The sequence below is a fragment of the Falco cherrug genome, chromosome 1, assembly GCF_023634085.1.
Source record: "Falco cherrug isolate bFalChe1 chromosome 1, bFalChe1.pri, whole genome shotgun sequence".
NCBI classification, from domain to species: domain Eukaryota; kingdom Metazoa; phylum Chordata; class Aves; order Falconiformes; family Falconidae; genus Falco; species Falco cherrug.
In genome coordinates, this window is record NC_073697.1 from 23,040,841 (window position 1) to 23,053,029 (window position 12,189).

Sequence of the window (12,189 nt, forward strand, 5' to 3'; positions counted from 1 at the left end):
TAGGTAAAGTCTGGCTAATCTGTGCTACTTAATGTATCTGTAAGGTACAGCGCTTCAAAACATTAACCATTCAGGGGGCATGTATTTTCATATATTTTGCTAATTTATTTCATTTTATACCTGTTGGTTTTATTTTCTTTAACAGTAGAAAGAAACCAATTTAAACTAATCCCTTAGGTACATACTTTCCTGAAGAAAAACCTTCAAATTTCTAAGGACATTTTTTAAAAGCTCTTTCAAAGCCCTGTATATCTCAGTACTGGATAGAGGGATAAATCTGCGCTGGCATCTGAACAGAGTCATTTATGGCTATGACCTTTACAACTGTTCTTTGGCACCCACACTGCCTCCCAAAAGTACATCATTAACATTTTTTGTGTGCTCAAAGATTTTGTAAAGATTTTTGTTGCTTCTAATTAAATTATCATTATTTTTCCTTTGGCCTTCTCTTTTTTTTCTTTCACATCTACTTGACCCTCATACAGCTCTCACAAAGGAGGGTGACATGGAGAGGTTATGTTCCACCCACCACTTCTCTTCCATTGCTTCTTCATCTCACTGGTCACCACCCTTGCCGTGCCCCAGCGGCCGCTCCTGCTGCCCGTGCCTGCTGAGGATTCTGATCACACTCTACCTCTTCATCTTTGTTTGTTCATATGTTGTGTTTCTTTCCATCAATTCAGCGGGCAAGTCCATGAAAAATGCAAACTCGGAGAGTCATTCGCTTGAGTCTGAGCTCTCCCACTCCACTCCTTCCTCTGTGCTGTGTAAGTTGAGAGTCTCATCAGTTCAGATGATCTCTTTTGTCCCTCCTTCTCTTTCCTCCCTATCTTCTGACAGTAGCACAATAAAGGTCAGTGCTGTGATCTGCCTGATCTAGGAAAGACCTTTCCTTAAGGTTTATGAAATTATGGAGTATGGTTTTTTAGATACATGTTTTTTGGCCACGTTTTATTAATTGTAAAAGTATTATCATCAGCTCTAAGTATAAGTAGGTCTGTATTTCAGAAAGTTGAGTCTTGCAGAGGTAATCTTTGCAGTATTTTTCAACTTAGAGATAGGTTACACTCTCACCTTTGGCTTGAATCCTGGATAGGGTCTCCAGATTAATTACCTGTTACATTTCTGTATGTCATCAAGTTACTTTCTTTAGCATCACCATTGATAAACCAGCTTTAAAGCTGCTGTGACAGCTGTTAGCTTGCAGCATTGATCCATGACAACTGAAAAGCTTCATGCTTTGCTTAGGAGGAGATCTGTGATGATTAGTGACCAGTTAACTGTAAAGGAAATCTTTAGGGTGAGGAGGCAATGTTCAAGTAGTTTAAATGAGAGGGAAGAAAGGCATTGTGTTAGTAGCTTGTGTACCGGTAGAACATCAAAGGCCGGGCTAGATGCATTTCTTGCGTATAAATTAACTAAGAAATTATTTAGAAATTCTTTATTGTGGAGGGACATAAGCTGAAGTGGGAAATGACTTCCCAGGGAATGTAGGTTCTGCTTACTGGATTCTGATCCTGTATCCTGTGCCTGTTAAGGTAGTTGCACTGGTACTGAGAATAGGCATTTACACTGGTGAAGGGTGAGATCCAGGTGAGCCCCTGGAGACACGGGCTGTGTGTAATTGGCCTGAACCTTCTTTCAGATTTGAGTGGAATGTTTGGTAGGTGCAACTGATGCAGGGGAGAGGAGAATGAGTCCCCGAGATGGTAGGCTGTCTCCAGTCACAACTGTTGGCAGGTAATGTTGAAAGAGTACCTCCGTTCCAAGGGAAGAGCAGGATAGTGTATATCAAAATACAGACAACTTTATATCAAATTAGAACTACAAGAACTTACAGCACAAATTGCACAGAACCGTAAAAAGAGAGGAATTAATAGGAAAGTCATGGACCTGTATAACATTCAAAGCTAAGACATCAGTTACACATACCATAAGGCTTTTACTCCATCCACAGTATACATCCCAGAGTGCCCATTACATACACAACATTTTCAGATTTGAATGCTAGCAGCCTCACATTCCTGCTTCATCGCATAGTTAATAGTGCTAAGACCACATGTTTAAATGTAGATGTTGATTACTAATTTTGTTACCAAATATAGGAACAGAGGCACCACTAGTAATGTCACTATACTTGAAAAAAGTAGATTGTTTTAGTTTACTTGAAGAGTGTTGTGCAGAAATGGCATAGTATGTGTATACAGTGACATTTTAAGAAAGTGAACAATCTCTTATTTATTCTGTTCTTTCTGTGGCTTCAGAAATGAGCTCACTTCATTGCCCCTTTGTTCGACAAAATAAACTTCTCAAAAATCGTATTTAGAAATGCTGCTAGAATTCAGTTTAAGGAATGCAACAAAGATCAAATTAAACAGCCATCTGCTGAGAGGCAGGAAAAATATTAGGTGAAATTATTCTGGTAAAGCTGCTTGGTGGAGATATGATGGTACTGCTACATCTGGTAGTTAGCTTACCAGCTCGCTTCTGTGTAAGTGATTTACAGAGAAGAAATTTAGAATTTGCCAAAACACTAGTAGGCAAAACAGAAGATGTTAACCCAGTATCTGAAGATGCACCAGTCTGGCTTGTGTTTTTGTATTCTGATGCTTCAAAATAACTTCATCCCAATAATGGGAATATTTAATTTCATTCAATGTTTAATGACCAAAGAAACTGTAAAGTCCCCATAACCTCACCTGTCCTCAGCTTAGTTTTAAAAAATGTGCAATTCCAGTATAATATGATTTTAGAAATATCCATGATATCCATGATACACTGTTTTTTCCGTAGCTGTACATTTAATAGGAATCAACAGTCCTGTGGGCTGAGAAAATTCAGAAAGCCAAAAGTGGTTATTGTCTACCAAGAACAGGATTAATTCAAGTTCAAGTAAGAAGAAAAGCGCTGAGAGGAGACATTAGGAACATGATAGGCTATTAGGGAAAAAACTGCTGGTGTGGCTAACAGCAGATGTGCTTCTGCTAATACCATTTTGAAGTGGAATTTTGTTGGACTATCTCTAATGATCTGTTCCAGAATACTGATACACATTACAGAGGTCTCTGTTATATCACTATAAGGGGGCTATTGGAGTGGTGAGCATGTGGCAGACTTAGATTCACCAGAAAAAAGATAACTGCTGCAAACAGCTATAGTAGTGAATAATTTTCACTAGCAGTGAAAATTCATATTGCTGAGACTTTTTTGGTAAACTACATGGGGGTTACTGGGCTTGCTGGAGACAATGATATAGGCTCAGGTGCTTTCGATTTTTAAATTACATCACAGGAGAATTCACGTCAGTGTTTTCAAAGAGCAAATTTGAAGATTTAGAAGAAAAAAATTACACAGCGAAGTCAGATTACCAAGTTTATTATGGGAGCTGGTGGTCAGAGGCACATGCAGTTTCTTCATCTCAAAAGCATCTGGGAAATGGGAAGGGCTCCAGAGATGAGTTGGATGAACACCCATACCTGACAGCTATTTTGTGACAGCACAGTGGTAAGAAGGTGGGAACCAAAATAATCTGCAGTGTTAGCTCTGTGTAGTATGAAACTGAATTCACCCTCTGTTTGTTGTTAAGTAGCAATTATTATAATTGTTGGTATATGGTATAATTATTAACAAGAAAAATACTGATTTCTTAGGTGGTAAACTTGATAGGTTTTAATCTGCTGTCACAAACACAGGGGAAAGGTGATGTATGTGTAGTATGTTGAGAAAAGACAAGTAAGTTGAGGAAGGATTATCATATAAAGTGAGTCCTGGAGAATAAAACATCTTCATTCAAGCCCTAGGTCCTTAAATTATTGAGGAATATATTTTTAAAGGCAGCGCAGTTTTCCTATGAGTAAGACAGGCAAATGCCACATTTCTTAGAATTATTCTTCGGGGTCATTATTATTATTAACTCAATACATCTCATTTCTTTTTAATGCTTATTTAAAAGGAAAGAGACATAGAATTGAGGATTATTATTGATTTTCCATTGTAAAACACTAGTGGACAACAAGATTTCTCTGAATAGGTAGAGTGATTAGGTAAGAGCACAGTTTAAATAAAAATGCGCACAGCAGCTAAGCTTGTTAATGTCTCACTTACCAAGACTTCAAACATCATTTCTTGAGACAGCAGCCAGATTCCATGATTAATGTAACACGTTGAGAAAAAGTGCAGTATCTTGTAAGTGCAGTGACCATGATACAGCTTTATTCTCAGACCGTAAGTGATTTGTCATTAAAAAATAAACATTTGCCAACATTTGCCATGCAGTATAAATGTTAGTATAATTGTACAGTAGCTCCAAGGAGAGAATATCTTTAGAAATCATCATTTTCCTATAAATGAAAAGAAACCATGCAGGGCATTGACAAGTTGCTTAACATCACATCATGGTAAAGGTTTAAACAGGAGCTGCATTCAGTGTGTTTGGTATTTTTTTGTCACTATAGGGTGGAAAAGTGCTGGGATAATTTCTCAGGTATTTCCCTACATACCTAATGAATTATTAATACTTTTTTTTTCTCTAAGTAAGTAGTAGGATTACAGGTTTTCAGAAAGGTGAAAGTCGATAACCTAAAAAAAATTCTACAAACTATCCATCCAGATCCTAATTTGATGGATCAGAGTGAATCTTTGGAGTCAGCAGGCTCTAGGAAAGAGATGTTACATGTGAGATGACAACTCAGATGTCTTAGTTCATATCAAAGTTTAAGGTTAAGTAGTGGGGTGAGAGATAAGCTCTGATCTTACGTACACTAAATTTTGTAAACTTCTTGAATGAGAAGTCTGCTAGAGCATGCCTTGTCATCTGAGGGTCTAGCTATTTTTTACGTATATCTGAGATTCAATTAGTCATTTATTCATGTAGCACCTTCTTTTTTTCTTCACAGAAATTACTTTCTTGGAATATTTATGCAATAAATTGTAAGAAATTATGAGCAGAGAATTTACAAATATTGGTGTGAAGAGAATGGTTTTGAAAACTGTTTTGTGACACTTGCTGTATTCCTTTGCTTCTGGGGTAGCAGTCCATGCTGTACAGTTGAAGGGTATCTGGTACATGCATATAGCCAGAGTTCATTATACAACAGAGGATAAAACTTCTAGTCTCTTCCTTTTTCTTTTCAAACCTTGCTTACTTACAGAGTATAGAAATAACATCGGTGGTTGTATGCTTTCCATCTAATCGCTATTTGTTGGGATGATGTTCAGATCAGAAATTAAGGTAGGTTCTTCCATACTGTGCCATTCAATTTTAGCAGACGAATGTCACCTTGATAAAGACTGTATGTTTTAAAAATGATAGTGGAAGGGGTAGGATTTGTCTCCCCAGATTCAGACATCCTCCATAGTGTAGGTGCCTATATTTGAGCTAGTTGTCTAGACTCCCTTTAGTCAACGCAGATAGGCCAGATGAGTCACACTTGTCTTTAATACCTATTTTTGGATGTGATGGATCGTGCCCTGAAAGTGCTTATTTCTCTCCATTGACTATAAGGAATGGGAGTTGAGAGAACAAACACACTTGTCTGTGCTTATACATTTCCAAAATGTGAGATTAATCCAGTCTGATGTGTACCAAGATAGGTAGTTAAGAATACTGAGTGGAAAAGTTTTTAAGGTTCTTTTTTTTCCTTGAGCAACAGAATGTGAGCAAGTAAGAAGCAGAATCATATTAGTTATCTTCAAGTTCATGTGCTAATCTGTAAACCGGCTACCTCATTCTTCTGGAAAGGTGCTTTACTGCTTAGCAGGGATTTCATCGCTATGTATTTCAAAGCAATCAGTGGCAGGGAGCATGCAGTTCTCTGATTTCGGTATTTTATTTCATTTGAAAGATGAAAGTGATTTGTCTTTGCTGTGGATTTTTCAGGCCCTGTTGCAAGTGCTGGCTGCACTGTACTTTTTTAATAAACTATTTTCTGAAAGACCAAAAATACTGGTTTTATACTTTGCTAGTATGGTGAGTGTTCCTAGGGTTATTTTGTGTTAAGTATGTCAAAGAACAATTTAAAAAGTGTATTCCTGCTTCTCTAAGATCAGTGGGGGCAATTAATAACTATTCCAGTTATAGTAATCACATGGTCAATCATCTACAGTACTGATAACAGCAGAAGGATACTCCAATATGTGAATGAAGCCTAAGATGTTTTACATTATTATTTTCAGAACAAAAATACTGGTGGAAGTTTTAAAAAAATTAATGGGTAATATGGTGATCAATAAGTTACAAGGGATTCATTTTTGTGTTTCACAAAACATGAAGTTTCTGGTGCGTGTGTTTCTGAAGGCTTCATTTTAACGTATGTGCAGCTCATTTGTCTTCTACACCTTCTCACTGCAATTAAAATACCAGAATATCCACCATCATTTCTGTGTGATTCTTGTAGATTGCGTTTACAAATGTTGCTTGGGGCTACAGTAAGGGAAGAAATGCCCCATAGTTCCCTTGTAGAAAAACAGCTTTTGCTGTTCGTACTTTGTTTTTTTCTGTCATACTTGATTTCACTAGCTGTGAGACTGCACCTTATAGGTTTAAGGCATTTATAGTGTTAGATGCTTTTTGAATAAATTATGTTCTTACTTATTTTGTGTTCTTTAATTATGAAAAGATTATCCCCACTCCGTAAGAGGGGAAAAACAGGTAATGAAATACAGCTAGAGGTTAATAACTCACCTGAAGTTAGCATATATACTACAGCAGTGCTGCAGAAATAATTTTAGCCAGTGCTAGAAAGTGTTCTGTTTTGGGTTTTTTTCTTCTTCTTTGGTCTTTTTATAGTTCTTCATAATATTTTTGCTTGAACTGCCTTTGTATTAGTCATATACTTACTCACTTGCTAAAGCAGGGGTTGTATTTTTTTGAACTACTATTACCTTCCTACCTTAACTCACTGCCCCTACGGGGTAAAGGTTATATTTAGAGAGCAGGTCCGTGATCTTTTCTTTAATGTGTTTACTTCTCTCTTATTCTGAGCAAAAAACATAAAAGGTACCATCTTTTCCACACAAGTTTGCCATTTTATGGTAGTTTTCTGCCATGCTGTCTGCAGTCCTTTTGATTATTAGTTTTTCAAGAAAATAGATCAACATCTTCAATTTCTGTAACAATGTTCTTCCCTCACACCTCAGTTCTTTTAAAAACACTAAATGTATTCTTCCTTAGGTAATCCTTTGTTACAGAGATTTTATAATTTTATGCCATAGAAAACTATTGCCATATTCTAAGACAGTATTGATGGGTCAGGCTTTAATTTTTCAGTTGGCTCTTACCACACCCCTAGAAAAAGTAGTTGAACCAGTTTTATCAAAATCCCATTACAATTTTTGAGTTTTCCTCCTGTATCTTAGAGTGTTTTTTTCATTTATCAGACAAACTCGTAAATGCCTTAAGTCTAGATATTGTCCTTGTACTCTTGAACATGTGACGGTATTTTAAAAGAAGGGAATAACACAGCCGTAATACATGTAACTCATAATGCCAAAGAAACTGTGCGTAGAGTCTGCAGATCCCCGGCTGGCTTCAGCCAAAATTGAAGTATGTTATTTAGGAAGTTCTTACTGCACATCAAATAAAAAGTATAATAGCATAAAACTGCCACTGTACATCAAACAGCATAATTCTCCTAGAATTCAATACAAACGAAGCTTACTATTGGTTTTAAAAAAATGGGATTAAAATAATGATTGCTACAAAAGTGAAAGATACCTGGAAGATGGGAACCGGCGAGATGCCTCTTCCCTATGTCCTGTATGTTCATTTGTTGTCCTTGTGTAGTTTGTAATGTGTGTTTAGATGGAGAAAGAAAGTGAAGGTTTGGAAGAGTGCATCAAATTTACATGGAGTCCATCAAATTTAGAATGAAAATTTGGTAATTTTCTTACCGCTTTAATAAATGCCAATTATTTCTGTCAGATGTCTGCAATAGCAGGACCTTGTTCATACCAATATCCATTTCACCTTAGTTCACCTTCAGTGTCCTCCCTATTTCTTCCTTTGTGCTAAGGAAAAGCACCAGTATTTGATTTGATTCACGTGGCCACCGAGTCATGGCTGCATTTCCCTTCTTGCTGCTTTCCAGTCTCCTTCCAGTTTTCTGCTTGTTGTATTCCAGTTCTTCCCTGTCTCCTTTGTCTTCCTTCCTCCCAGGCTCAACCTCTGCTTCCTCGGCAATGTATTTATAGGTTGAGATACTTTTTGTCTGTATTTGTACTCTTGTCTCCCCGCACCCACACAGAAAGTATAAAATGCTAAGGTAAAAAAGATCCCCAAAACAATCAGTAGGAGGTTTGTGTAAAATCGCACGGGCTACTGAGATTTTTAATAATTTTTTGATGCTGATGGTACTGAACATTTCATACTGCCGTGTTCTTGACCATCTTTTTCTTGTAAGCCTCACTCTTGCTCTCAAATGAGTAAGAGCTCAGAACAAAGTGGGGGTTTGCACATAGGAGAAATAGTTTCTGGAACACCACCTTCTAAATTATGCCCCACCTCTGTCTTTGGCTCTTAGTCACTTTCTGCCAATGAGATTGGTCTGCGTATCAGACCACTAAATAGGAAGAAATCTTGTTTTCTAATATGTGTGTAGTTATTTGTGCGTTGCTGAAAGGGAAGAGTAGTGTAGTTGCTTTCATACATAGGTTCACGTGGTGCTTGTAATTTTGTAGAAGAATTGAGAAATTAGTCAAAGATACATGATTTGGCAATATATTTCTGTTCCTGATGGTCCACATCATGAACTGTGAAGACTTTCCACAAGTACTGGGAGAACTGATGTAGTGCTAGAGTTGGGTGGTGGTTGATTTGAGCCAGTGATCCTGCCTTAATCTCCTTCACTTACTTTGCTGGCCTGCAGAGCTTCCTGATGCATGTGTTTCATATTCCATGGACAGGTCAGCAGGCACAGCTCTGCTAGATGTTCGTACTGCCCAGGGAAACTTTGCTGGAACCATATTCTGTAATACAAGGTGGCTCCTATCAGAAAGCTTAATGAAAACATATGTTCTGCCTCAATTTCATTTTGGAAGAAAAAACAGGAAAAAGAGCGATGTGACAATGTGTTTCAGTTTCTCCCTTCTGAGGCTGATGTTGAACTGTATCTTGTAATGTAGTACAACATCAAAGGTATGATTGAAGTGCAACATTTTGGTTGACACAAAACAATTTTTTAAAAATGCACATTAGCAAAAATTTCCATTCTCATTCAGATTGAAATCAAATCTCAACATCTCAAAGATTTATGGAGATAAACTTTTGTCATTCACATTCCTTTAACCCATACTATTGAAGAGAGATGCCAGTTGGTCAGGCTACCATCCAACTACCTTGGTGTTGCACACCATTCATTTAAAACAAAACACCTTAATAAACCTTTGAGCTTGGATCACAGAATATTTTGTAATATAATGTATTCAGATATTCACTGTTGTTTGCTCTTCCCTGTCAGAGTATGTATAACACGTAAGTTAACTGTGGGCTTCTCGTGGTAAAACATGGAAAAGGAACAACTGATGTTAGTGAAAAAGGGCATATTGCTAATTGCCTCTAGCCAAATGCAAGTAAAATTACATGTCCATGTGGTTTTATGTCTCTTGCATGTGGAAACTACAGTACTTTTGTAGATGTTTTCATTGCTTACATTGTTCTCCAACAACATGATCTCATGATTATGTAGCAGCGCATCAAAGATTTTTAGCTCATTTTCCACTGTCTGATTTAATAGACTGTAATTTCCTACTCTCTAATTGAAATGTGTTACCAGATTGTTTAATCAAATCCTTTGGTTTAGTTACATGTATATTGCATGCAAAACCTGTGATACCCTCACTGCACGAGGTCTGCATATTCTGGGTTTCTTTTTGCCAGCCTTTTCTAACACTGCCCCATTGTGTCTTACTGAACCATCCTACCACTTGGCTTGTGCTGACAATGCCATACAGTGTCCACAGTTTGGTCTATGTTGTTTAAACATACGACAATGGAGCCATTGCTGGTCAGCAGTCCAAACATCTCTTCATTAAAATTCTTCGTTCTTTCCACAATCTTTGTGGAAAATACAGCAATTCATACTTGAAATATTCTTTCCCATCATACTATCTAGTAGTGCGCTCTATCAAGAGCTAATCACAAAAAGCCTTGCTAGACCTTTACTTCCACTTTTTTCCTCTGTCATTTCTTTCCTTGCTGGTTTCTTTTTGGTGCCTTTTATCGGGGTATATTATGTGTGCACTTACAAAAAGAGAGGGTGGAGCATAAAAGAAATGAAAAGGTTCTCTACCATCATGATGCCAGTTCTTGCTGTACAGCATTGGAGACTTACATTGTGCCTATGCTCCCCAACATTCTCTTTCTGAAGAAGAATGCGAGCTCTCAGTACTTTGGTTTTAACATTCCAAGCATATTTTCATGTGTGTGTTAGTAGGCTAGTCCACATGTAGGAGCATGCAGGAGAATTACAACTGTTGCTTGCACAAGAAAGCTACCGCAGCCTGGTTGCTTGCATTTCCTTTTATTTCAAGCTTGGTCTTTCAAATTGATTTTCTGAGGTTTAATAAGGAGTTGAATCTAAGTTAAATCTTTGCCAATGTACCTGTGAAATCTCTGTTACCTGTTCAGCATTAAACTCACAAAAATCTGTATATTTGACAGCAGTGCCACTCCAGTTGAACTTCACTGGGACAAGGCTGAACTTTACAAAATGATAAATGTACAGTGCAAAAATATAAATGTATGTTCCTCAAAAAACAAGTTTTTAAAAGTAGAAGTCAGTTTTCAAAGTGAAGGCAGTAAGGTTTTCCATCTTGATAAAAGTTTCTTAAACTTTGCCCTCCTGGAGTAACTGGTATTAGTAATAACCATAGCAGCGTGCAAGAATTTGTTTACTCTGCACTGTTTCAGTGTAACCACTATCAACATGGACAAATACTGAACTGTGAGCTTACTTCTTAGCTGATAAATGAGGAACTGTTTCACATACTTTTGCCTTTGAAGCTTACTGAAACGCTGCTTGACTTAGAATATTCTTACTAGAAATATATGTGCTGCTTGTTGTTTTTAATGTATTAGTCTTCTGTCACTATTTAGCATTTGTTATTATTTGTTAGTAGAGGTACTGTAATACTGCAGAATGATATAATTGAGATTTATTATAATATAGCTCCATGAAGCATTTTACAAGCAAAAGATAAGCACAACCACAGAAGTCAGAGCTGAAGGACACTGTTGTAATTAGACCTGTGGATGCATTATGTGTAATCCATGAGCTTTGCACCAGAGGATCTTGATTATAGGCTTAAGATCTAAATTCCTCTTTACTTAAATGTACACATGTGACCAAAGCAAACACCAATTTTTACAAGAGTTCCTGAAAATCATCATTAGACACTTCAAAATGTAGAGGCTCCAGGTGCATATAAAACATTAGATAGAGCATTGCTTGTAAAACAGTATCAGTTTCCTTTAATTTGAAGTTAAGAGTTGGGGGTTGGGTTGGGTTTGGTTTTGCTTTGCTCTTTAAACAGCAGGTCCTTCAGTGAAGGAAAGATGTTTAGAAGCATGATAGTGGATTGATCTTGACATGTGTTTAATTTCCTGATGAATACAGGAGTACGCTGAAGCCCCAACAGTGTAAAGCAGCAATATAACATCATGTCCTTTGGTCATAGAAAAGGAAGAGAAATGGCTGTTGCCAGCTGAGGAATGAGAGTACCTTTGTTATTTCAGCTGTCACCTTCCATGTTGCCTTCCATTTTACGAGTTGTGTTTGTATCTCTTTCTAGCTCGTAAGCAGGAGATTATCAAGGTTACTGAGCAGTTGATTGAAGCCATCAACAATGGTGACTTTGAAGCTTACACGTAAGTTTTCTCATCTAGGAGGGAGTGAGGAGAGTTCATGTATTTGACATTTTGGTACATATTTGACACTGATGGTACATATAAATACACATTTATATATGAGTGTGTGTGTTTGTATTTATGTACTTTGAAGTTCATTCTCAGATGCCCCCAAGAAACGTAAGACATGTTCATTGCTGCTTTGCCCCAGCTTTACACAAGCCTGGTTGCCAATTTCAGAGGAGCTCCTAGTGTAAACCCAACGTACTACTCTGCTGAGACAGGATCATAATCCTAACACAAAATAGGCAGTGATACATCCAGGTGTATGAAAGTAAAGTCGCGTT

The 12,189-nt window shown here is 37.3% G+C and overlaps 1 protein-coding gene across 15 annotated transcripts in view; it reads left to right on the forward strand.

Moving 5' to 3' along the window:
• Positions 1-12,189, forward strand: part of CAMK2D (calcium/calmodulin dependent protein kinase II delta) — a 209,087-nt gene that overhangs the window by 138,158 nt on the left and 58,740 nt on the right. For all 15 annotated transcript variants that reach the window (XM_055711775.1, XM_055711769.1, XM_055711794.1 and 12 more), the window contains one exon: positions 11,788-11,863. In XM_055711775.1, coding sequence (XP_055567750.1) covers positions 11,788-11,863 — 76 coding nt within the window. The remainder of the gene's footprint in view (positions 1-11,787; positions 11,864-12,189) is intronic.